This window comes from Festucalex cinctus, chromosome 10 (assembly GCF_051991245.1).
Source record: "Festucalex cinctus isolate MCC-2025b chromosome 10, RoL_Fcin_1.0, whole genome shotgun sequence".
NCBI classification, from domain to species: domain Eukaryota; kingdom Metazoa; phylum Chordata; class Actinopteri; order Syngnathiformes; family Syngnathidae; genus Festucalex; species Festucalex cinctus.
In genome coordinates, this window is record NC_135420.1 from 23,209,872 (window position 1) to 23,234,546 (window position 24,675).

Here is a 24,675-nt window from a genome sequence, read left to right on the forward strand (position 1 = left end):
CTCTCTGTACTTTTGTGAGTCAACATGTAAGTTGTGAGGCCTTTGAGATTCCAGGATGCCTCTTGGAGAAGCGCAACATCCTGTCTGAGGAAGTGTGGACTGTTTCCTGCTTCCTCCCTCTCTCCCGGTTGGTGCCAGTGTTGACTATGCCAAGCAGCACCCTCACGCCCCACACCCCAACCCCTACTTGTGAATGTGCTGTAATAGTTGGCAGTCATGTTGGTGCATTTGTTCCATAGAAAATCCCAGAAGTGATGCACATAGTTGCTAAAACATTCTCCAAAACTTAAAAACATGCACAAGGCATCAGCATTTGATGTGACTACTCGGCAGGATTTCTGTATGAAAGGCCAATGAGTACAGATTTCATGACTTATCTGGCTGTTTTTCTGTTGCTGCTGTTGTTGTTGTTGTTGTTTTGTGAGTCTGAAAATAGGCATAAATGTTATTACGGTTGTTTGTCTATTTATTTAAACTTTATTCATCCTATTAAGACAACTGAGAAGGGATTTTAATTTTCAGTGCTGCCCTGACAGCAAATCAAAGTAAAAAAAAAAAAAACGTACATAAAACAAACTGTAAATTAGTTACACATTTACATAATATATTACAATATATATTTGCCTAATATATTACAGTACATCACAGCACGTGGTGAATGAAAGATTCAAAACAGTAGTCTACCTTACTTTTTAAATGATATTGCATTGAAGAAAGTTTTGCTATTAGTTGCTAACTGAAAAGTAGTGCATACTTTGAGCAGTTGTACATTGTTACTGGAAAATATTAACTAATTACTTTATTCAAAAATAACTCTGTTGATTACTTAAACTAAAAAAAAAATAATGCATTTCTGTACTGTTAAAAAAGTAACTTGATTCTCAAGGTTACTAAAACTGCAGTCACAAAGACTGGGGGTGGTGGTATGCATGGTGAGCAGGGAACGAAGCTTGTGTATGGTCTTATCAAGGAGTTTTTTATTTTTATTTTGTGGGATGTCTGATACCTGTTATGGTTCAGCTATTTCCTCTGTTGGTCCAGCAAGTGGAGGTGTGCACTCAGCCTGGGTTGCTCCTCCCCTGCAGGCCACCCAGCGTGCCTTTCCTCTGCCCCTTTCAGAAGCACATCCACCTCCATGGGGACCTGCTGCTGAGCACTGGTCGCTGGTTCTTCAGCATCCCCCGGTTGGATGGATTGGTGTTGAAAGGATTGTTTTATTTGCCTTTGTCAACTTTTTCCCAAAATATTAGTCCGTTTGTGGAATAATGGCTTGGGCATTTTTTGTTATTTTCAGTCTGGGACTTTGCCATATTGGTGGTAAGGCCATTCCATTATTATTACTTTTTGTTTGATTTGATATGGTTTAGCAACTATTCCATTTTTTTTAAAATATGTAAAACAGTTACAGTAAGTTTCTATTGTGTTTCCTTGTGACTTTTTTTTTTTTTTTTTTTTCCATACAATGTCTGCTGACGTCAGGTGGGTGGGGGTCAGCCCGTATCCTCCGAAACAGGAACCCCACCTAGGCCGCGCTCGGGCCCGGGCCTATTGAGCCTGACCCGGCCCATCTTTCCCGGCTTCCTGTTTTGACACAGCTCCGCCATTTTGTTGCCGCGCTGGGAAATAATTCACAGGCGCACGAAACTGTGGAGTAAAAAAAAACTTGGTGGTTTCATTGATTAGTGACAGTAATTGCCGAAATGGATGTTGTCATTATCTTTAAAGCACTGTAAGGATTAAACTGTTAGGGCACAATAAAGTGGATGGATTAGACTGCCGAGCTCGACAATTTGTATGCTTCCATCCTGGCGGGAGCCATTTGCGAAAGGCCCAACCGATTGTGTTACAGCATGGCCTATCAATGGATGTGTTTGGTGTGCCTCGACGAATGTACACACACCTCCGTCCCTAGTAAACCTGCCTCCAAGTGGGGCTTTTTTGGGTAAATTTCCTAGTATGAGATTGTCAAAGTATGAGACATGGAATACGCTCAAAACGGCCAACTTTGTTTTCAATTTTGGGCCCTTGAGACTTTTTAATGGGTTCTGTCCACCCAATTTTGTGTCTATCGGTAAAACTTGTGCCAGGGGCTGGTTTGTTTTCTAACTTTCCAAGAGGTAGTACTGAGTGAATTTTGAGCAGTTGTGTTCGGGACCCCTAAAATGTATGTTTTCACCATGATGCATGGTTTTGCCAAAATTGGTGCATATTTAGGCACATTGAGGCCCCCTATAGAGGTGATTCATTCATCCGTCTGTTCTGGACTGCTTCAAATCAAAATGTCCATCTTCCTGTTTGTTTTTAGGCATGGGTTATGACACATTTTTGGGAAGGTTGTCAGTTATTTCTTTTGAAAGGCTGCATCTCTGATCAGTGCTCTCTTAGTTTGATGAAACGATATGATTGATCGAAATCTTTTGACATCCTAACCCTCTTTAAACTTGCGTTCCATGATGCTATTTGGTCCCCAATAGTCTTTTGACACCATTACAGAGCAGGTGCATTTATACAGAAACTCTTTTGTCATCGTCAGTCATTTAGGTCTTCATTGGATCATTCAAATACCATCAGAGAACTTCTACAGTCAGTTGGCTGCACTGAGAGAAAAGGGGGTGAATAATTTCACATGCCCTACTTTTCATTTAATTAGTTCTTTTTGTTTTTCACGATCGTTTCTGACTTGGTGTTCATTTGTCACAAAAAAAAAAAAAATCAAATTTTATATCTTCATATCATCCTGAAATGTGCCTAAAGGTAAAAAAAGATCAAGGAGGCTAATACTTTTGCAAGGTATTGTATATGGGCAAGCATCTCTCCAATAAAAGATAAGTCGAAATGTATCAACTATTTTAAAGTGGAACAATTTGGTTTGATTCAACACCCTCAAATCTTTTACTAAAAATTGATTTTCCAATTCAAAGCTATCGAGCTGCGCTTCACGTCCGACCCGCCAATACTGAACATCCAAGGCGTCCACAGAATGAACAAATCTGACAACCTGGAGCTCACATGCAAGTACGTCTGACTTTTGACGAGACCCCCTTCTAGTGTCACCCAATGAAACCGTATGGGACTTTCACAGAGGCCGCCAGTACCTACGTTGGACCACTCCTCCCACCAGCGCTCGCATTTCCATCAGCGACTGTAGCGGATTGGGACTCTTTTGCACGGAGTTGCGGATCACCAACGCCACCGTCAACGAGACCGGGCAGTACCGGTGCTCCTACCGCGATCTCAAAGCGGAAGGCAGCCGGACGTCGGCGGCGGTTCACGTTTTTGTTCACGGTACGGTCGTCGCTTCAAGATGTGTCCGGTGTACTTGAATGCAACGTTTGAGAGATGTTTGTGGTTTTAGACGACAAGGTGCCGTTCGTTCCATCCGAGAAGGAATACGAGGTGGTGTTCATCCGGGAAGGCGAGCGGGTTGTCATACCGTGTCGAGGATCACTGGAGAACCTCAACGTGACACTTCATACTGTAAGGAGATTTTTTGCGGGCACTAAAATGGAAAATATCTCCTCGTCTATTCTCTGTTTAAACTGCACACCTCCCTGTCTGCCAGAAGTATCCAAACAAAGAGTTCCATCCAGACGGGAAAGACTCCCTGTGGGACGCCAAGACCGGCTTCACCATCCCCAGCCATCAGATCAGCTACGCCGGCGTGGTCTCGTGCCAGACTCGCATCGGTGACGAGACGTTCAAGTCCCCCCTCTACGTGGTGGCCGTCGTCGGTGAGAAATAGAAACGTCTGACAAGTCTCGGGAGAACAATGGAAGCGGCCAGACTACTGACTGCCCCTGCGCACCCTCTCTCCCTAAACATCCACCCGCCCTCTTCCGCAGGATACAAGATCTACGACCTCACCCTGAAACCGGCGCAAGTCAGGCTGGCTGTCGGGGAGCGTCTGCTGCTCAGCTGTACCGCGTACACGGAACTCAACGTGGGCATCGAGTTCAACTGGACGCACGCCGGCCAGCCTTTGGTTAGCACCGCTAACTCACATGCTTCTATACCGCTTCTACGTGAATCTCTACACTACCAATGGCCCATTCTAACCTCAAAATGTTTCCCATTCTCCCCTTTACAGACTATATAGCTTAAAATAATTTGTTCCAGAGTCAAACCATCATTAAAAATGAACGATGGAAACTGTGAAGCAAATAAAGCAATGCGCTCTAAAGCGTTCATGCTAGCGTGAAGCCACATTCAAGAGTCAACCATAGAACCAGAATTGGACTGGATTTTTCTCCCAGCTGGTGCCTCCCGACTAAGTTAGCAGCTAATGCTAGCTTTGTTTGTCCGGATGTCTATGTAAACACCGTATCTGGATTCTCACTAGCTCGCTAGTAAGTAGTGTTAATTTTGTTAACAAAAACTAGACAAAAATATTTTCGTCAACAAATTTTTCACGGGACAAAAACCAGACTATAAACCCTCATTAATACCTGGGACTAAATCAGCATTTTCATTTTCAATATGCATTTTCGTCGACTAATGAAGAAGAGACTAAATATGCTTCACTTAAAAACTGGACTAAAATCTATGGACATTTTAGTTCATGAACAAAGACGAGATGAAAATGTATAATTTTCAAAAAATTCTGTCTGCTAATCTGTCACTGTGACGCTGTCATGTAACACATAGTGACACACCACCTGTCAAATCTGCAGCTAGAGTGCAACATGTACAAAACACAGACAGGAAGTAGATTCATGGTGAAAGGTAAAAAAAAAAAAAAAAAAAAAAGTAAATTATAGTTATTTCGTAACATTAATCTAATGGCTATAACTTTCCAACAATAATGTTAATCTGACCGCTAACTAATGCTAGCTAACTTACTAGCTAGTAGCATGGAGCCATAGTAGCCACTTGTTCATATACTGTAATTGTGTGTGAAGTTGTTTTACATCAAAAAGATGAGAACATTTTTATGTACTAAAAGAAAGACTAAGATGCTAGATTTATAGTTTACGAAATAAAAACCGAGTGAGGTTGACTACTAACTATGATAAATAAAAAAAAACAACAACTGGCAAGCGTGATTGAAACTGCTAACTAATGCTAGCTAACTTACTAGCTAGTAGCATGGAGCCATAGTAGCCACTTGTTGATATACTGTAATTGTGTGTGAAGTTGTTTTTCATCAAAAAGATGAGAACATTTTTATGTACTAAAAGAAAGACTAAAATGCTAGATTTATAGTTTACTAAATAAAAACCGGGTGAGGTTGACTACTAACTATGATAAATTAAAAAAAACAACAACTGGCAAGCGTGATTGAAACTAGACTAAAACTGAGACTAAATTTAAAAATGGCAGAAAAAATTAACACTAGCATTAAGTCCTGTGTCTTCTATCCTCAACATGTCTTCTTTCCAGAAAGCGGGCAACGGTTCGAAGGCAATTCACATGACGCCACACAAGAAGAAGCTGTGGGACTCTCTGGAACTGTCGAACACGCTGGTGGTGGGCAACGTGACGGTGGAACATACCGGCGAATACACCTGCACGGCCTCCAGTGGAGCCATGGAGAAAAGCGCAACGGCCTTCCTCAAGGTCTACGGTACGTTTGTTCAAAGCAAAACCCAACCAAAAAGAATCCCGCGCTGAATTTGAGTCTGTCCGTTCCAGAGAAGCCATTCATTGACATAAAGGAGCCATGGACCAATGTGAGGGAGGTGAATGTGGGAGGTTTGTCGTCCACCTACATACCCGTCAGCTACACAGCCTACCCTGAACCAAACTTTAAATGGTAAGTCAAATCTCTGCCCAAACAAATAATGCTTTTCTGATTTTGAATATCACCAATGTTGCGTTCATGAGGGCATTTTAGATGAACGCCCCAATGGTGGTCCAATTTGGAGTTCAACCTGTAAAAATAGGTCTCAAAGTCAAACAAAACTTGGAGTTAGACCATCATTATGAGTGTAATCAGTTCATCTGGTTGCTTTTATGATGTGTACCCCCTCAAAAATTGTACAAATTAGACTATGTGGAAAAAATGTGACAGAAATCAAACACAACTTGAAGTTCAACCAAAATATTCCTGGGAAATTGTGCTTCAAAATCCTAACACAATGTGCACTTCAACCAAAATGTTCCGGAACATTACGCCTCAAAAAGCTTGGAAGTCAACCAAAATTCTATGGAGCAATATGCCTCAAAAGTTGAACAAACTTGGTGGTCAAACAAAATGTTCTGAAACAATATGCCTCTCAAAAGCAAACAAGAATTGGGGTTCAACCAAAATGATTTGGAGCAATATGCCTCAAAAGTAGAACAAAACTTGGAGTACAACCAAACCCAATTGGAAATATGTGCATCAAACGTAAGCATCGCTTTGAGTTCAACCAAGTAAAGTGTTCCTGAAATATATGGCACGATATGTAAAACAATACTTTATACCTTAAAAGTCAAACAAAACTTGTGAGTTTATTAAAAAAAAAAAAAAAAAATCTGTTGCCATATGGCTCAGAAGTCAACCAAAAGGTCAATTTCTGGAACACCATGCCTTCAACTTTGAACACAGCTTGGAATTCAACCAAAAACAAGTTGTCTCAAAAGTTAATTGATTTTATTATTATTTTTTTTTTAATGTATCCTTGAAGGCTCACGTTGAGGATGTTTGTCCCTGCAGGTTGAAAAATGGCCTCCTACTGAAGGAAGACTACCGGATCAAGCAGAGAAGCGACGCCCTCATCTTCCGCGGCGTCGCCGAAACCGACGCGGGGAACTACACCATCGTGCTTAGCAACAAAATCACCAAAGACGAGCAAAGGAGATCGTTCCAACTTCTGGTCAATGGCACGTCATCGTTACAAATCTCCACTCAGTCGTTCTTAATGCAGTGTCCGTCATTGTAGTTTTCTCCCTTTTCAGTTCCTCCTCATATCATCGAAAAAGAGGTGGCGATGGACGCGGACGTTTTTTTGTACGGCAGCAGCCCCACACTGCGATGCACCGCCCAAGGCTTCCCGACACCAACGGACATCCAGTGGCAGTGGATGTCCACAGACGACTGCCCGGAAGCCTTTGTGTGAGTTTGCATGGAGAAGAGTACAAAAGTACTAAAAAAGGGAAAATATTCTTTACAATAATATGTTCTATGCGCCCCCACTGTTTTAAACATGGCATTCAGATTAACATTGTGTTTGTGGAATATGAATTAAGCAGTAAAATCCATCTCAGTGGGCGGCCATTTTGCCACTTGCTGTCAACAGGGCTAAGCTAACGGCTCAGCTAGCAAACGTTACATGACCAAACTTAGGCACTGTGATGTAATTTTCAGTTAACAGAAAGTGACAAAATGGATAAAAACGGGTGGATTTTGCGGCTTAACTAACTTTCCATAAATATAATAAAATTAAACAGAAAATCATGCTTGGACTAGTGGGGCCACATCAAACATTTTTGACTTGCCTTCCCCTTTAAGCAGAAGTGCAGTAGAAGTTCCCACCAACTGGGAAAGGGACTGTTGACAAAACACAGGTGGAGACAATGACCAGATGCGTCGTGAAGGCCACATGGCGTCCATTTTGAGTTGACCAGCAGTTATCAGATACAAAGCGGTTTCACAACAGCCGGGAGACGAGCATGCACGGAGCAGGCTCCTTATCTGCTGTCCGCACATCCCGCCGCTTCCTCGCGTCCGCGTCGCGCGAGGTTTCCTGTTGTGTTCCCGTCCATCATTTTCAGTCGTCCTTGAGATGCCAATTTCATTGAACCGGCCCTTTTCGCTCCAAATGCAACGTAGCAAAACAAGGAAATCGAGGAAATCGCATGAAATCAAACGGAAGCAGCGGTCTGTTGTCTTCTTTTAAGGGGTTAGCAAAAGATACGGAACAGGTTTGAGAAATAAAGAAATAAATGCTTGTTAACGTTAGGTAACGTATTTTTCTTGTACTGTGCCACTTTTTTTTCATTTTTCATTTTGTCTGTTATTTTCTCTCCCATTTTTTGTCAGCATAGTTCTTTCAGATTTTGTATTTTTTTTGTGTGTGTGTGTTTTTGTTGCTGTTGTTTGCCTTTTTTCAGTTTTTCACCATATTTTTGCCAGACTTTTGTCTTGTTTTTTTGGCAGTGTCTTTTGTTTTTTTTCCCTAATTTTAATACTTGGTTTAGTTGTTGTTGTTTTTTTTGTTTTTTTTTGGCAGATTTTTTAAAACCTTTTTGTCTGTTGGTCAGTTTTTCGTCCAACTTATTGGGCAATATTTTCCTTTTTAGTTTTTTCTTTGTTTTTTGTTGTTGTTGTTTTTAGTTTTTTGGGTGTCTTTTTTTAAAAGCAGTTTTGAAAAATCAAAATTTTCTCATGTTTGGTAATTTCTTGCCATAAAAAACAAACAAAAACATCGTCAGATTTATGTCTGTCTTTTGCTATATATTTAATTTGTTAAATTTTTGTGTTTCAATTTTTTTTTATTTTTGTCAGATTTCTCACCATTTTTAATGACATTTTCATAAGGCTTTTTGTCTGATTGTTGTCCAACAAGTTTATTCTTATTTTGTAAGATTTTAGTCAGTCGACCCCCCCTGTGATTTTCCATCAGGTGTCTCATTTTTTTGTCATGTTTTGTCATGTTTTTTTTGCCTTTTTTTTTTGGTAGTGTATGTACATATGATTTTTGTTATATATTGTCATATTTTTTTGCCCATGCTGTTTATTTGAACCAGTGTTTCACCTTCTCCATCTTGTTTTTCGTCTCACAGGCCGGGACTGCCAGGATCTGAGGCGCAAATAGTCTATTGCAAAGCTTGGCGTGACATCCACAACGGCACCGCACACAACCCTGTGGAGCGGATCTCCACTGATGTCGATCACGATCAGAAGGTACACGCAGTCAGTCGCCCAATTTACATCGTCCAGGTTTAGGGGTAGAAAAATCACAACCAACAACAGTGAATATTTTTATTCAAGTGCCACATAGGCCAAGAAATAAACCATTACTTTTGGTGCGGATGTGGATATAGGCACAGGGTCATCTTCACAACACTTTGAGTTGACAAATGGGTGGGGGGGGGGAAAAACTTATAAAAATATTTTTTGGCTGACAGAAAATGGTGAGCTCCTTAAAGTTCCAGAAAGCCGAGATCCACGCCCTGTACCGATGCACGGCCGCCAACAAAGTGGGAAAGGATTCTCGAGTCATTTTTTTCCACGTGACACGTGAGTATGCACTTGATGATGTCACTATTGTTGTCAGGACGATAGTTTTCACCTTCCATCGGCCGCGTGTATTTTTTATACACTGTTATTGCACTAAGTGGATTTTTCAGGTAGCTATGGTTTTTTGTAAATGGAAAATGTTAAAAGAGAGAGAAAAAATGAAAATGTTAAACTTCATGTCTTGGGGGAGAAAAATTCTCCTAAGATTGCATTTATTATTTAAAAAAAAAAAAAAAATAGTTCCAAAACATCTGACATTCTTGTAGCATTGTGACTTTATATTGAAAAGTTACAACTTTATATCTAAAAAAAAATATATATATATATTATTCTTGTAAGATTCCAACATTGTATTTAAATGTTTTAGCTTTAAAAAAAAAAAAACAACAACAACCTGAATGTAGCCTTGTAAATTGTAAAGTGTTTCCCTAAAAAATGTGCAGCTTTCTATCTAAAAATAAATAAATAAATAAATAAATAAATAAATAAATAAATAAATAAATAATAATAATAATAATAATAATAATAATAATAATAATAAATGAAATTAAAATCTCTCAAAAAATCAGATTTAAGACAAAAAAAATAAATAAATAAATAATAATAATAATAATAATTATATATATATATATATATATATATATATATATATATATATATAATTTTCTACATAGAAAACAATACAAATATTCTCACAAGACTGCGACTTCCATCAAAAACATACCACTTAAAAAAAAGGGTTGAGACTAAAATACATTTTTCTTTCTCAAAAATATACAACCTTTCACCTTGACAAAATACGATATTACAAAGCTACTAAAATTTACTATATAGTAAAGTAAAAAGAGACCTGACTATTCTGTCTGATTTCTTTCTTAGTAAATTTCGTAGTCTGTACGTTTTTTTTTTTTTTTTTTGTTTTTTTTTGTTTTTTTTTAGCATCTGTGCTTCTGCTTAAGTACAGCCTGCGAGGATTTTTGCAACTTCTGTCTACAGGTGGTCTGGAGCTGAGCGTGTCGCCATCCAACGAACCCCTGGAGGAGGAGCACGTGACTCTGCGCTGCAAGGCCGACGGGCTGATGTACGGCAACCTGGCCTGGTTCCACCTGTCCAACACGTCCGGGTGGGAGCGGGCGGCGGCCGTGCAGCCGTGCCGCTCGCTGGCACTGCCGCCAACGCCGCTGCTGCGCCGCGAGCCCTTGAACGGCGAGCATGGCGCCAACGTGAGTTTGGAGCTATTGCTGCCCAACGCTTCCCGCCGGGACGAGGGCCTCTACGCTTGCCAGGTGGAGACCCTCAAGACCAGGGAGAGGACTTGTCTGCTGCGATATCTGTCGCTCAGAGGTGAAACTTTTTTAAATAATTGATAATAGTACTATCATTTCTATTTGTGAACCTACAAACTTTGCAATTTTATTTGCCAAACTTGACAAATGGAGACATAATAGAAGCAATGTCTGCCAGGCTCCAAATTTGGTAACCCCAGCCTGATTGATTATGATTTCATCGTATTCGATCCATCCATTGTCTCTATCTTCATTCTTGCAACAATCACACAAAAATCTGGCAAAAAAAGGCAAAATATGACAAGAATTTATTTTTAAAAAATTGCAAAGAAATTTCAACAAAATGTGTTAACAAAAAAGAATAACTCAAAACGAATCGATCAAAAAAAAAAAAAAAAAAAAAAGAAACCCTGAAAATCATACAAAAAAATACCATATATAAAAATCGGCCCCCCAAAAAGGGGGTGAGACAATAATTGGGTAAAAATCTAAGTGGTAAAATTACAAAAAATTTGACCCCCCCCCCCCCCCCCCCCCCCCCATGAAAAAAGTAAACAATTGGCTAAAAACGGACAAAATATTCCACAAAATATATATGTAGTAATATAAGTATAACACAAAATTTATTTAATTTTAAATTGACAAAGGCTTTTAAAAAAAAAAAAAAAGGAAAAAACTTGGGCAAATGTGACCCCAAAAAATCCTCCAAATCTTGCAAAAAACAAAAACAAAACAGCAAGCAGACAAGTGTCAGACAAAACATTGACAATATTTAAAAACTGACACAATCAAACAAAAATTTTGAGGGGTGGGTATGGGGGTGTTGATACAATTTGACGTAAAATGACAAAACTGGAAAGAAAAACTGAATTAACAATTAATTCTGCCCTCCCTTGTTCGCTCTACTCAGGAAAAGTAATGTTTAATATAAAATTATTGCTTTGGTGCCCTTTTGTGGCATCTTAGTGCCATGTAAGGGGCGGGGCATCGTTTAGTCAGGCCTTAGCCTTATCTAAAAGAAAAAGTGCTTTGGTGCCCTCTTGTGGCATCTTGGTGCCAAGCAACTATGCAACTAAGTGAGGGGCGGGGCATCGTTTAGTCAGGCCATAGGCTTATCTAAAAGAAAAATCTTTTTCGACATCTTGTGGCATTTATAGGCAATTATAAACCGTTTTTGCGTTTATTACTCATGGAATGTAAATGTATCGCAGGTCTTGAGGCTCCGAGGATCCTCAACAATCTCACCGACCTAAAAGTCAACGTGAGCGCCACCGTCACGCTCCTGTGCGCCGCCGACGGCACGCCCGACCCGACAGTGGTGTGGAGCAAAAACAATCACACGGTGGTGGAAGGACCCGGTAAGACGTGCGTTCATTTTAATCTGCGGAATTATTGCAGCCTTTTTCGACTTACCTTGGTGACGCCTTTTCAGGCGTGATCCTGAGCCGGCGTGGTCACGTGCTGACCATCCAGCGCGTCAAGAAGGATGACGGCGGCTTGTACAGCTGCTCGGCTTGCAACAGCCGCGGATGCGACAGCTCGCAGGCCTTCTTGACGACCGAAGGTCAGTATGAAGCTCAACCGTTCGCGTATCTCATCTCTTGGCTGCACTGCTTTCATTGCGTGTTGGATTTTTTTTCCAGTTTGATTTCATCCTTTATGTGTCGTTGTAACTTCAAAAGTTTGACAAAAAGGGACAAAATCAGATAAAACGTAAAAAAATATCATGTAAAAATGAGACAAAACTTGGTCAAAAATATGACGAAAATCTGGAAATCGAAAAAAAGCTGATAAAAATTGACACATTATGACCAAAACTGTTTTGTTGTTGTTGTTGTTGTTGTTTTAAATCTGGCATAAAACAAAGAATTGGGCAAAAATCAGTTAAAAAAAAACTTTAAAAATATGTAAAAGATCTGGCAACAAACTGACAACATAGGAAAAAAACTAAGAAAGAAAGAAACAAGAATTGAACAAATAATTTGGCAAAAACAGACACAATCTGACAAAAAAATCTGGCAAAAACTGAAAAAATCTGATTAAAAAGAAATCTGACAAAAAGCTGAAAAAACAAATAAACAAAAGAATAGGACAAAATATGCTAAAAATAAATCTGGCAAAAGCTGGCATAGAGCAGACAAAACTAGAACAAAAATATCACAAAACTAACAAAACAAATTGACCAAAAAAAAAAAAAAAGCAAATATCTGGCAAAAACAAAGACAGAACATATAAAATTTGGCCAGAAATGTGACAAAACTGACAGAAACTGATTTAGAAAATATCGCCGCTAATATTTATAGCATGTCATGCTGCTCTGCTGTGATGCGGTGCTATTTAGGCCCATGTACAGCTTGGAGGCGGAATGTTATCTCCAGCATTCCAGAATGGGATGCAACATTTCCTGTTTGTTAATATTAATAAGGAAAAAATTGTTCTGCCTGAAACCTCCTGGCTAAACTATCTTATTTATATTTAACCTCGAGGCTAACATTATTTTTTTTTAATATATCAAAGGTTTCAAAGGAGAATAACTTCCTCATGACAGGAAACTGGCTCCGTTTGTTCACTTTATCCTCCCGGGAGTTTCTAAATCCAAAACAATGGGAGGACTATAGAGGACAAAGCGGGGGTGTTGGGGAGTGGGGGTGGGGGGTGGGGGGGGGGGGGGGGGGTGTTTCTGGGCCTCGCCTCAGCTCTCCTGTCCGAGCCGACCACCGGCAGACACACAAACAAACCCGTCTACGTGACCCGGGTCTTGCCAGCAGAATGTGGACCTTCTTAGAACGGGGGCGGCGCCGCTGCTAACGAGCTAGACACCACAAATTAGCGCGTGCGAGAGAGAGAGAGAGAGAGAGAGAGAGAGTCCTCGTTTCCAACAATACACGCCTATTTGGACAATTGACTTTGGCAGTTATGGAAATTTCTCAGATTTCTGCCCAATTCTTGTTTGATTTATCCATTTCTGTTATTTTTGGGGGATTTTTTTGTTCCTTTTTGTTATTTTTGTCATACTTGTACCCATGTTTGATTTGTTATTTTGCCAGATTTTTGTACTTTTTTTGGTCATTTTTTTTCCCCCCAATGACTGTTTGTTGTTGTTTTTTTGGCACTCATAATTTGTCAGATTATTGTCTGCTATTTAGTTTTATTACACTGTGTACTAGTTGGCCAAGGTTTGCCAAGTTTTTGATATTTTTGTTTTTCACTTCACAATCAATGTCTAATAACCCGACAAAAGCATTAAACATTTTAAAAAAAAATACGTCATACCAGCAAGCTTTGCCCATTATTAAAAGTGGAACAGTTTTGCTCTGACTAACCAATCAGATAAATTGTTGATCAAAACAATGAGTCTTCACATTCTCCAAAATTCCCCACATTTGATTATTTTCACCACTTTTGCTGTGTGCTTGTGCTGCTTTCAGGCGCGGAGGAAAAGACCAACGTGGAGCTGATTGTTCCCATCGGCTCGGTGGTCATCGCCATGTTTTTCTGGCTACTGATCGTCTTCGTCATCCGTGGGAGAAAAAGAGTAAGAAGTTCCTCCTATAAGGAGCCACCGCAGACATCATTCAGGAGTACATCTCTCACACACACACTACTGAATTGCTCTCATTTACACTGCTAAAATAGATTTTGCTGTCACACTACTGAAACACTCATGTCCACTACTGAAATGCTCTCATACATTGCTGAAACGCTCTCTCACAAAAAGAAACCATTTAACATTACTGAAACATTATTATTATTATGCCGCTCTCACACATACACGACTGAAACACTAACCCACACTACTGAAAACTATCATTCATGTAAATTACAGAAAGGCTCTTACACTAATAAAATGCTCTCGCACATGTTTCATATTTTTTCCATGCACATAGACACTACTGAAACACTCACACACACCCCTGAAAAACTTTCACACATGCTACTGAAATATATTTGGCTTATATATATTGCTCAAAGGCTCTCATAATACTAGCATGCTCTCATGAGAATTCTGATTTCTTCGTCACATACATTCACTACTGAAATGCTGTCACATACACCACTGAAATCCTCTCCAACACGCTACTGCAATTTGTTTCACTCAAACAGAGGACTAAAAAGTTTTCACACAACTAAATTGCACTCACACTCACTTCGTATTTTCCCCTTGCACATACAGTATACACTTCTGAAATACTCTCACACACACTACTGAAACCTTTTCACAAAACACTACTGTAAGTTTCCTTCATACTGTATGCTGCTGAAATGATCTCCATACTAAAACTCTCACATATATTTCTATTGCGTTACTGAAATGCTCTCACACACACTACTGAGACCGTTTCACAAAACACTACTGTAAGTTCCCTTCATACTGTATGCTACTGAAATGATCTCCATACTAAAACCCCTCTCACATGCATTTCTATCACACTACCGAAATGCTCTCACACACACTATTGAAAACACTCTAACGCACACTATTAAAAAGCTTTCACACACACTACCAAATTTTTTTCTTACGCACACAGATGAAATACTCACATACACTACTGAAATCATCTCACACATCAAAAATATGTACCATACAATATGGAATGCAGTCAGTAGTGCAATGAGAGAGTTTCAGTTGTGTGTACGACCGCATTTCAGTAGCGTGTGTGAGAGGCAATCCTGAATTATGTCCTGATGTCCTGGGCGGCCCCTCATATCCTCGGCCCACACACGTGGAGGACATGGTTGAATGCAACACACGCACACACACACAAAAAGACACACCACAAGTATGAATGATTAGAAGCGACCGCTGTCTTTTGTGCCCAAGAACAGCGGGGTCACATTCTGCTCCCGTAAGTCACGTACACCCACTGGGCCCCTTTTCAGCGGAGGGATCTTCACTGTAAACGCGCCAGACTGTGGCACAGTAATGCAAATGATGCTCTGTTTCAGCCCAACGGTGGCGATCTGAAGACGGGTTACCTCTCCATGATCCTGGACTCGGAGGACGTGCCCATGGACGAGCAGTGCGAGCGGCTCACTTACGACGCAAACAAGTGGGAATTCCCTCGGGACAGGCTGAAGCTCGGTATATTTTAAAAAAATATATATATTTATTTAATGGTTGTGAATTCTGCGATTGGCTGGCAACCAGTTCAGGGTGTATCCCGCCTATTGCCCGAAGCCAGCTGGGATAGGCTCCAGCACCCCCACGACTCTTGTGAGGAGTAAGCGGTTAAGAAAATGGATGGATGGATGGATGGATGGATGTGAATTCTGTTGACGAATAAATGATTGTTCATATCCCCCATGGCCGACCAAAGAAATGAGGCAGGATGTTCCCTACAGTCGACCAAAGAAATGAGTGAGAATTTTAAGATTTCCATCACTTACTTGTTTAAGATTTGACCAAAGAAATAAGTCAGGACAGTCTCCATAGATGTCCAAAGAAATGAGTCAGGACATTTCCCATAGTCGACTAAACAAATTAGTCAGAACCATCCTGAAAGTTAACCACAAAAATGATTATATTAATTAATGTTCATAGTTGACCAAAGAAATGAGCCTGGACATCACATTTTGAATTAATTGATTATTCATATTTCCCATAGTTTACCAAATAATTTAGTTGTGACTTTTGACCCAAAAAAATCAGGTCAGGATCTCATATTTTCATAAATTCTTTAATTGATGATTTACCCTTTTGTCGACCAAAGAAAGGAGTTAAGACATTTCCGTCTAAAGAAATGACTCATGAGGTTTCCCATGGTTGACCAAAGAAAGAAGTCAGAATGTCATAGTTTCATCAATGAACTGATTGTTAATATTTTCCACGTTCAACTGAAGGAATGAGTCAAACTATTTGTCGTTGTTGACCAAAGAAATTAGTCAAAAGGTTTGTCATTGTCGACCAAAGAAATGCCAGGGCATTCCTCATAGTTGACCAAAAAATTTTCATCAATTGAGAAATATAGTTCATTGTTGACAAAAGAAATTAGTCACCATTCCCCCATTGTTGCCCAAAGAAATGACTCTGGACGTTTCCGACCCAAAGAAACAAAGTAGTCATATTTTCTTAATAAGTTATAATAAAAATATGTTATTAAAGAATAGTTAGTGTTCCCAGCTAGGGTTTTAAATCCCAGTTAGCAATCTCAACTAGGTTTTTGAATCCCATTTAGTATTTCTGGGTCTAGTCACAGTTCCCAGCAAGTATATAATGTTGAATAATTTACAACAAATGTTGTCAGTCATATTTTTTTTGTCCATTCGTAATCTCCAAGTGTGATATTTCCCAGTATTCTTGAACGCATCATCAGTCAAACAAACGGATAACGAATGTGCTTTTAAAGGTGATCCGTTGGGACGAGGCGCGTTCGGCCAGGTTGTGGAAGCCGCCGCTTTCGGCATCGAGAAAGTCACCACCTGCACCACTGTTGCGGTCAAGATGCTTAAAGGTGAGTCAATACGCTCAATGTAATAGTAGACATAAGTGAAAGACGTTGGTCAAATGTGGTGTGGCAGAGGGAGCCACGTCCAGCGAGTTCCGAGCTCTGATGTCGGAATTGAAGATCCTCATCCACATCGGACATCACCTCAATGTGGTCAACCTTTTGGGAGCCTGCACTAAGCCTGGCGGTGAGCGCTATCATAGCTTATTATAACGCTGCATCAATTAATAATGTAATGCAATTTTTGTTTTAATTAGTTTGTATTTCGTTTTAAGATTTTTTTTTTTTATTTACTTAGGTTTAATTAGTTTTTATTGCGGTTCTGTTAGCTTTTGCCAGTTTTAGTTATTAAAAATGTTTAGTTTTAGTTGGTTTCATTATTAGTTTTTCTTTAAAAAAAAAAAAAATTACTTGTGCACAATATTTAATAAACACCATGATTAAAAAAAAAAATAAAAAAATAAAATGTTGCCTAGGAGGAGCGACATCATCTGAAGGTGCTTTTGTATTGGCTGCTACTCGATGACATCACTTCTGTGTGACACTTTTTTTTTTTTATTGCACAAATGTTTCAAACATACACATCAATGTGAAAAAACAAATATATACAATATTATGGCATTTGTTATAACATTACAACATTCTATCAGGAACCAGTATACAACAAATGAAATAAAACACACACACAAAAAAATAAATAAATAAAAAAACACAAACAAAAAAAACACTAAGGCTTTTCACTTAACATGTATTTATCCATTATGCAAACAAATTTCATAGCATTCCTATTTTTCATCAATGTAAGGCTTTTCACTTCTGTGTGACACACTTTCAAAACATACTTATTCCGGTCAATATTGAATATACTTAAAATCACATTTAAAATCATCCTCAATGGCTCATGTATTAAATGACCAAAGACTAAAACGAAGGACATTTTTGCAATAATTATAGTTAGTTTTAAGTTAGTTTTGTAAACATAAATGTAGTTAGTTAATTTTCGTTTTTTAAAAAGCGTTTTATTTTTTATTTTTTATTTTATTTAGTTTTTTTCATTAGTTTTCATTAACTAAAGTAACGAGTAAGTAAGTAATGATATTTCTGGAGATTATGTCCAATTGTGACCAAATTTGATCGATTTGATCATTGATGACTCGCTGTTAGATAAGTGATTTTGATGATTTCCTTCAACGCCTCTTTAGGCCCTCTAATGGTCATCGTGGAGTACTGCAAGCACGGAAACCTCTCCAGCTACCTGAAGAGCAAACGTGGAGAATACAGTCCGTACAAGGTAGACACATCAAAAACGACACAGACAGCAACTTGATATTCATTCTTGTACTTTTGTGGTCCTCAGAGAAAAAGAACGGATAGCCAGAGGTGGACGTACGCGGAGGACGACGTGATGGAAGGTGATCTCGGCCTGGGGAAGATCGCCCAGCTGGACATCTGCACAGGGACGGCCGACAGAGCTTCAGGCAGCCACCCGAATCCTCAAGAAGGTACCTAACTTCCAGTTTGATCTTCTCTTGCCCTATTTTTGTTTGATCCTAACATCCACCGTGCTTTGTAGAGAGCACCGACGATGACCACCTGACCATGGAGGACCTGATCTGCTACAGTTTCCAGGTGGCCAAAGGCATGGAGTTCCTGTCCTCTCGCAAGGTGAAATAACGATCCAGGATTGTGGACGTCCATCCAGATTCTGTAAACATAAACACTAAACGTATTCATACGCTTTTCAGTGCATCCACAGAGATCTGGCCGCCAGGAACATTCTGCTCTCTGAGAACAACGTGGTGAAGATCTGCGACTTTGGTCTGGCCAGGGACGTCTACAAGGATCCCGACTACGTCCGCAAGGGAGATGTGAGTTCCCTCGTTTTAGCGGGTTTTTAGTTCAACAGGTCAAACAGTTTTTTTCATGATTTTGGGGTGGCCCGCACCCCTGCATCCTACTAGCATCGATCCGCCCCAGCCCTGAGCCAATTTTAACATTCAGAATCAAAGAAAGAGTAATTGGTAATAAAAGGACAATTTTTAAAGCAGTGTTTACTTGAGGATCTTATATTTAATCATTATATGTTGACAAATCAGACCTTGACACACATAGCGGAACATGGAGGAAAACATTTTTTGCTTCTGGAACTGAAATATCTCAAATTACAAAGCAAAATATTTTTATTTTTGTTTTAAATAGTTTATTTGTATATCTAGAAAAAATGTGTGTCAAAAATTTTTTTTTGTAAATACTGAGTACCGCTAGAAAATGGACAGCGGGCCGCAAATGGCCCCTGGACCGTAGTTTTCGCACCTCTGTTGTACGAGATGTGTCATAAAACTTCCAAGGCCAAATTACAAGTTTTTCCCCTTCAACGTGGGCCAGACGATCAACCAGCACGTCTACAATAATGAGATTCTGTGGGAATTAATTACGACTGCTCACAATGACCTGAGCATCCTGCAGTTCCTGGCCAAGAAGAATATCGCCATGCTGGAGCAACCTTCCTACTTTTTTTTTTTTTTTTTTTTTTTTTTAAATCTCAATATGCGAGTATCTTAATAATGAAAATAACGTGTGAGAATATACCATTAAGTTATATACTCGAGTCACAAGCAGCTAGCTAGCTAGCTAGCAAGCAAGCACAACAAGCAATAGTGTAATGATGAGTGAAACAATACAGTTAGTTTGTTGTCATCCAGCAAAGTGACTATTGATAAACTCTTTACAACTACAGTTGTGATCATAAAATGATATAAAGTACAGGTATGTCGTCAACTTATGAACACAACTGTATGTTGTCAATTGTATACAGTTCATGACACGTTTTAAACTATGGAAGCTGCTACAAAGGGGAAGTTTCCTGACAAATAATCTTGAATTAGCCACTAAAATCGATTAACTGTACTCAACGTACACATCAAAATTGACATCTCGGTTGTTATCCCCTCAGGCACGTCTCCCTTTGAAGTGGATGGCTCCTGAGACCATCTTCGACCGGGTGTACACCACCCAGAGTGATGTCTGGTCCTTTGGGGTTCTTCTCTGGGAGATTTTCTCACTGGGTAAACTAAGTTACAATACATGACACAAAGAGGATTGCTGTGCATGTGGGAGGGGCCTCTTTTCACACTTGGTTTGGCAGGTGTACCGTGGTACCATGATTGACAAGTTTAACTCATTCACTGCCATTGACGGAAAAAGACGATGCAAATGATGCATTTTTTGCTGGTCTGGCAATGAATGTGTTAATGTGTTCCGTGATTGAGCTCGTAACTTAATTTACTGATCTATCTATCTATCTATCTATCTATCTATCTATCTATCTATCTATCTATCTATCTATCTATCTATCTATCTATCTATCTATCTATCTATCTATCTATCTATCTATCTATCTATCTATCTATCTATCTATCTATCTATCTATCTATCTATCTATCTATCGTATCTAATGTATCGTATCTAAATTCTGGAATGAAATGAAATGATCACAAAAAAAAAATCAGGCACCTAGGAACTGTTTCCTATTCCCTCTCTCTCGGCTCTATTTCTGTGACCAGAACAGATCCGGCGCAAGGCACGGTCCAAATGTGCGCAGGGGCAGGTTAGACTTCGCTTTCGTATTTTTGCTCATGAACTGGGTTTGCCGCAGTTTAAAATGGTTTTAAACCATGTTTGATGAATTTACAAATGACTTGATTCGCCGCCAATAGAAACGGGTCCTCTCGTTACCTTTAAATTCGGCACACGAGATTGGTGCACAGTCCTTGGCATGGTGGGATCACGGATCTGTGAAGTGGGCAGATGGGGACTGCCTTCCACACTGATCACACATTCGGATTTTAGCTAATAACGCGAAGCAAAATGGTACTCAAGTCAAGGTACCATTGTATATGTTATTTCTAAAAAACAACAACAACAACAACAACAACAACAATCTCTGTCCCATCTCTAGGAGCGTCTCCCTATCCTGGCGTGTGCATCGACGAGACCTTCTGCCGAAGGCTTAAAGAAGGCACCAGAATGAGACCGCCGGAGTACGCCACCTCGGAGATGTGAGTGACAAGGAGATCATTTTTACCAGCTCGCATCTATTGTCACTCACAAGTTCACAACCTACTAAAAACCACTCGCCTTGGCAGATACCAGACCATGTTAGACTGCTGGCTTGACCGCCCCACGGACAGGCCCACCTTCGCAGAACTGGTGGAGCATCTGGGCAACCTGCTGCAAGCTAACGCTCGCCAGGTATACATATTAGACTTAGACTTAGACTTAGACTTGACTTTATTGATCCCTTTGGGATGGCTCCCTCTGGGAAATTTACATATCCAGCAGTAATGAGGACAGATAATAAAATATTTAAAAAAAAATAATTCAATCAATAAATAAGGTTATTACACCAGAGATTGAATTGATAATAATAATAATAATAATAATAATAATAATAATGAAATGAAAACTAAAAATTCAATCAATCAATAAATAAGGTTATTACACCCGAGATTGAATTAATAATAATAATAATAATAATAATAATGAAATGAAAACTAAAAATTCAATCAATCAATAAATAAGGTTATTACACCAGAGATTGAATTAATAATAATAATAATAATAAGAAGAAGAAAAATAAAATAAAAATAAAAAAATTCAATCAATCAATAAATAAGGTTATTACACCAGAGATTGAATTAATAATAATAATAATAATAAGAAGAAGAAAAATAAAATAAAAAAATTAAAATTCAATCAATCAATAAATAATGTTATTCTTCTGAAGAAAAAAAAAAAAAAGTACATGTGCAGTCATTTCCTAACTTAAGACGTTCTCTCCTCCAGGACGGCAAGGACTACATCCCCCTGACGGCAGGAGCCGACGCGGCGGGAGCTCCGGGTTACGTCGCGCCTCAAAGCAGAGACGTCTTGGAAGCTCAACCGCACTATGACAACAACGCTCTGTCTCTCGGGTCCGCGTAATGTGCACTCAAGATGTTCACGTTCCTTCCCGCGGTACGTTTTGCTGTTCGTCTAACGTTGGGATGCACCTTTGGGGTCCAGGCAAGGCGAAATGTGCAGCCGGAGGCTCAGCGTGAAGACGTTTGACGACGTCCCCGTGGAGCTCAGCAGCGTCATGGTGAGCGATGAGAAATATTGACAAAAAATCATTTCTATAAATAAAAAAAAAAAAACGTACACAAAGTTTTAAAAAATTCGACAGTAAAATCACAATTTTACTAGAATAAAGGAAATGTTATGAGAAGTAGAGTGCAACAATTAATCAACAATTTAAAAAAAATGAAGGGACCTTTTTTCATCGTTCATATAGGAGGGTCACATGGACTGTTCACCCGAGGAAGCAAAAGGATCGAATCCGCAGCTCCTAACGACGCCCAACTTGAGGTAAGAAGTATAAAAAAAAATTTTTTTTTAAATGTGATATTGTGAAAATAAAATTGGAATATAAGAAAAAAGCTGTTCAGAAAACTCGGCTCAACTTTATTTATAAAGTACTTTAAAATGAGCATTGCTGTATACAACGTACATGAAACAGAAATTGGACATGCAGTAAAGAAATAGGTCAGAAAAACAAGATCAAAGCAAACAGTTTAAGTGAGTATACATTTTTTTTCTAATACAAGTAAATGAAGTTTACATTAGTAAATTAATAAGAAGTAGGTGGGTGAATAAATAAATAAATAATACATAGATAAATAAATACAATACAATAGAAATATACTCAATATATAAATAATAAATAATAAATAAAATAGAAAACAATGTCAGTATCAAAAAAAAATTCTGAAGTTGTGAAAATTACTTAACGTTAGGAATATGAAGTTGTAGAAATGAGAGAATTGCAATTTTACAAAAAAAATCAAATAAAATTGCTGAATTCAGAATTATTTTTAATATCAAGTATATTAAATATAAAATTACAAATATTACAGGAAAACTATTTTAGGCGATTAAGTCCTAAAATTTATGAGAAAACAAATTGAAAATTTCTGAGAATAACATTTAAAAATTACTACAAAATAAATCTATTTTTTTTTAAATAAAATGAATTATTCTCGGTTGATTTTTTTTGTTTTTTTTGCTCACACTCACTACTGAAACGTTCTCACACATACTAATGAAAATTGCTAAAATCATATCAGCAATGGTTGTTTTAAAGTGCACTATAAAGTTGAATTGCGTTGAGAACTAACGGTGATTATGAATGCATTGAAAAAAAATTGTTAACCCCAGAAATGTTCACAAAAATGTTGATGAACCACCAGTAAGATTTCCATGAAAATTGAGGGTTAGCTCCCCCCAAAAAAGAAAGAAAATATTGAGAAGTAAAAAAACAGGGACTAGGTGACATCCCCGTTTATCATTTTGTATATATTCGACTCTTTTAAGGTTTGTGATTGATTGACAGCATGTCATGTCATTCCCCCACATCAGCCAGCTCCTGCGCTGCAAAAGCAAAGAGTCTCTGGCGTCCGAGTCGTCCAACCAGACGAGCGGCTACCAGTCGGGCTACCACTCGGACGACGCCGACGCGCCCGTCTACGCCAACGAGGAGGCCATCGTCAAGCACGGCATGCTCCTGAAAAAGCAGAAGACCCCTCCTGCGCCTCCTGTGCCCAAATTTGGCGTGGAGATCCGTTACAGCACGCCGCCCGTCTGACCCTGGCGCCCTCTGGTCTTGTACAGTTGTTTTGTTGTTGTTGTTATTGGTGAACAATGTGGAGAGTTGCGGCGCTGTTGTTGTCGGCGTCAGAAATCAACCGGAACAAAAATGAAGGTTGAATGACGAGCGCGTGTAAACGATCCCGGCTATCGTGTTTACTCAGCGAGCTAACGGGAGGACTCGCTTCCTGCACGGCAGGAAACGCCGTCGGAAATTTTGAGATCATGGCGTCAGTAGGGGGGAATGCTTTTGTTTGGAATTGGAGGCAGTTCTCTTTTCTTCTTTGTGTACAGTCTCTTATTTGTACCCGTATTACAGTATATGTGCTATCCAGATAATTCATGTAACTAGTTTTATAAAATCATTGGGATTTTCCCACTAATAAAGTGTTTGACATGAAACAAAAAAGTATTTTAATGCATATTCTTTCAACTTAAGTGACATTTTATTTACTATTCCTTAGGTGTTTGTCAACAGATCAACCCTTGTAATTCACTCAAAATGGCTGCTCCAAACCAAAATGGCCGACTTCCTGTTCAATTTCAGGAATTATGCTGCATTCAAGGATGGTCGGATATATTCGAGTTGGTTTTTCTCAATTTCGACCTGAAAGCGTTCGAGGTAAAAGTAAACAATCAAAATGGCGGATAGTGATAAATAGTTTTTTTATTTATTTTGGTCCTCAAAACTCATGTTGACCTCCAGCAAACTTACTTTCTCGCAATTTTGCTTCATTTATTGTTTTTATCTTATTTTATAAGCATTCCATAGAGTTCATTTGTTCACTGTATAATTTTATACAGGGAGTTAGTGGCATACTGTCATGTATGTTGTGTTACATGAAGTTATGTCGAATATTTATAAATAAAGAAAGCTATCTAGTTTTACACTCGAGTAAATTGTGTCCCCATTGTAGAGTGACATCACTTTGTCGTCCGTTGGTGAAGTCGGGGTCCTTTTTTTTATTCCGACTTCGCAAGTGGAATTTCCGAGTTCCCGTACACACTTCCTGGTTTGAACTCGGAAAAGTCCGACTTCCGACCATCCTCGAATGCAGCGTTGGGCTTTTCAGTTCGTTTGTTTTTTTTCATGCTT

At 39.1% G+C, this 24,675-nt stretch overlaps 1 protein-coding gene across 1 annotated transcript; it reads left to right on the forward strand.

Moving 5' to 3' along the window:
* The first annotated feature begins 1,130 nt into the window (after positions 1-1,130).
* Positions 1,131-23,982, forward strand: kdr (kinase insert domain receptor (a type III receptor tyrosine kinase)). Its single transcript, XM_077534916.1, has 30 exons — positions 1,131-1,317; positions 2,922-3,015; positions 3,083-3,285; positions 3,356-3,477; positions 3,563-3,731; positions 3,843-3,982; positions 5,380-5,563; positions 5,632-5,752; positions 6,638-6,804; positions 6,880-7,036; positions 8,707-8,827; positions 9,052-9,163; positions 10,160-10,507; positions 11,661-11,807; positions 11,882-12,013; positions 13,878-13,984; positions 15,397-15,532; positions 16,797-16,901; positions 16,969-17,082; positions 18,098-18,186; positions 18,253-18,397; positions 18,469-18,560; positions 18,641-18,763; positions 19,849-19,960; positions 20,854-20,953; positions 21,041-21,146; positions 21,741-21,868; positions 21,960-22,035; positions 22,228-22,301; positions 23,352-23,982. The coding sequence occupies exons 1-30, from the start codon at positions 1,266-1,268 to the stop codon at positions 23,575-23,577; spliced, it is 4,002 nt and encodes a 1,333-aa protein (XP_077391042.1). The 5' UTR covers positions 1,131-1,265; the 3' UTR covers positions 23,578-23,982.
* Positions 23,983-24,675: the final 693 nt, after the last annotated feature.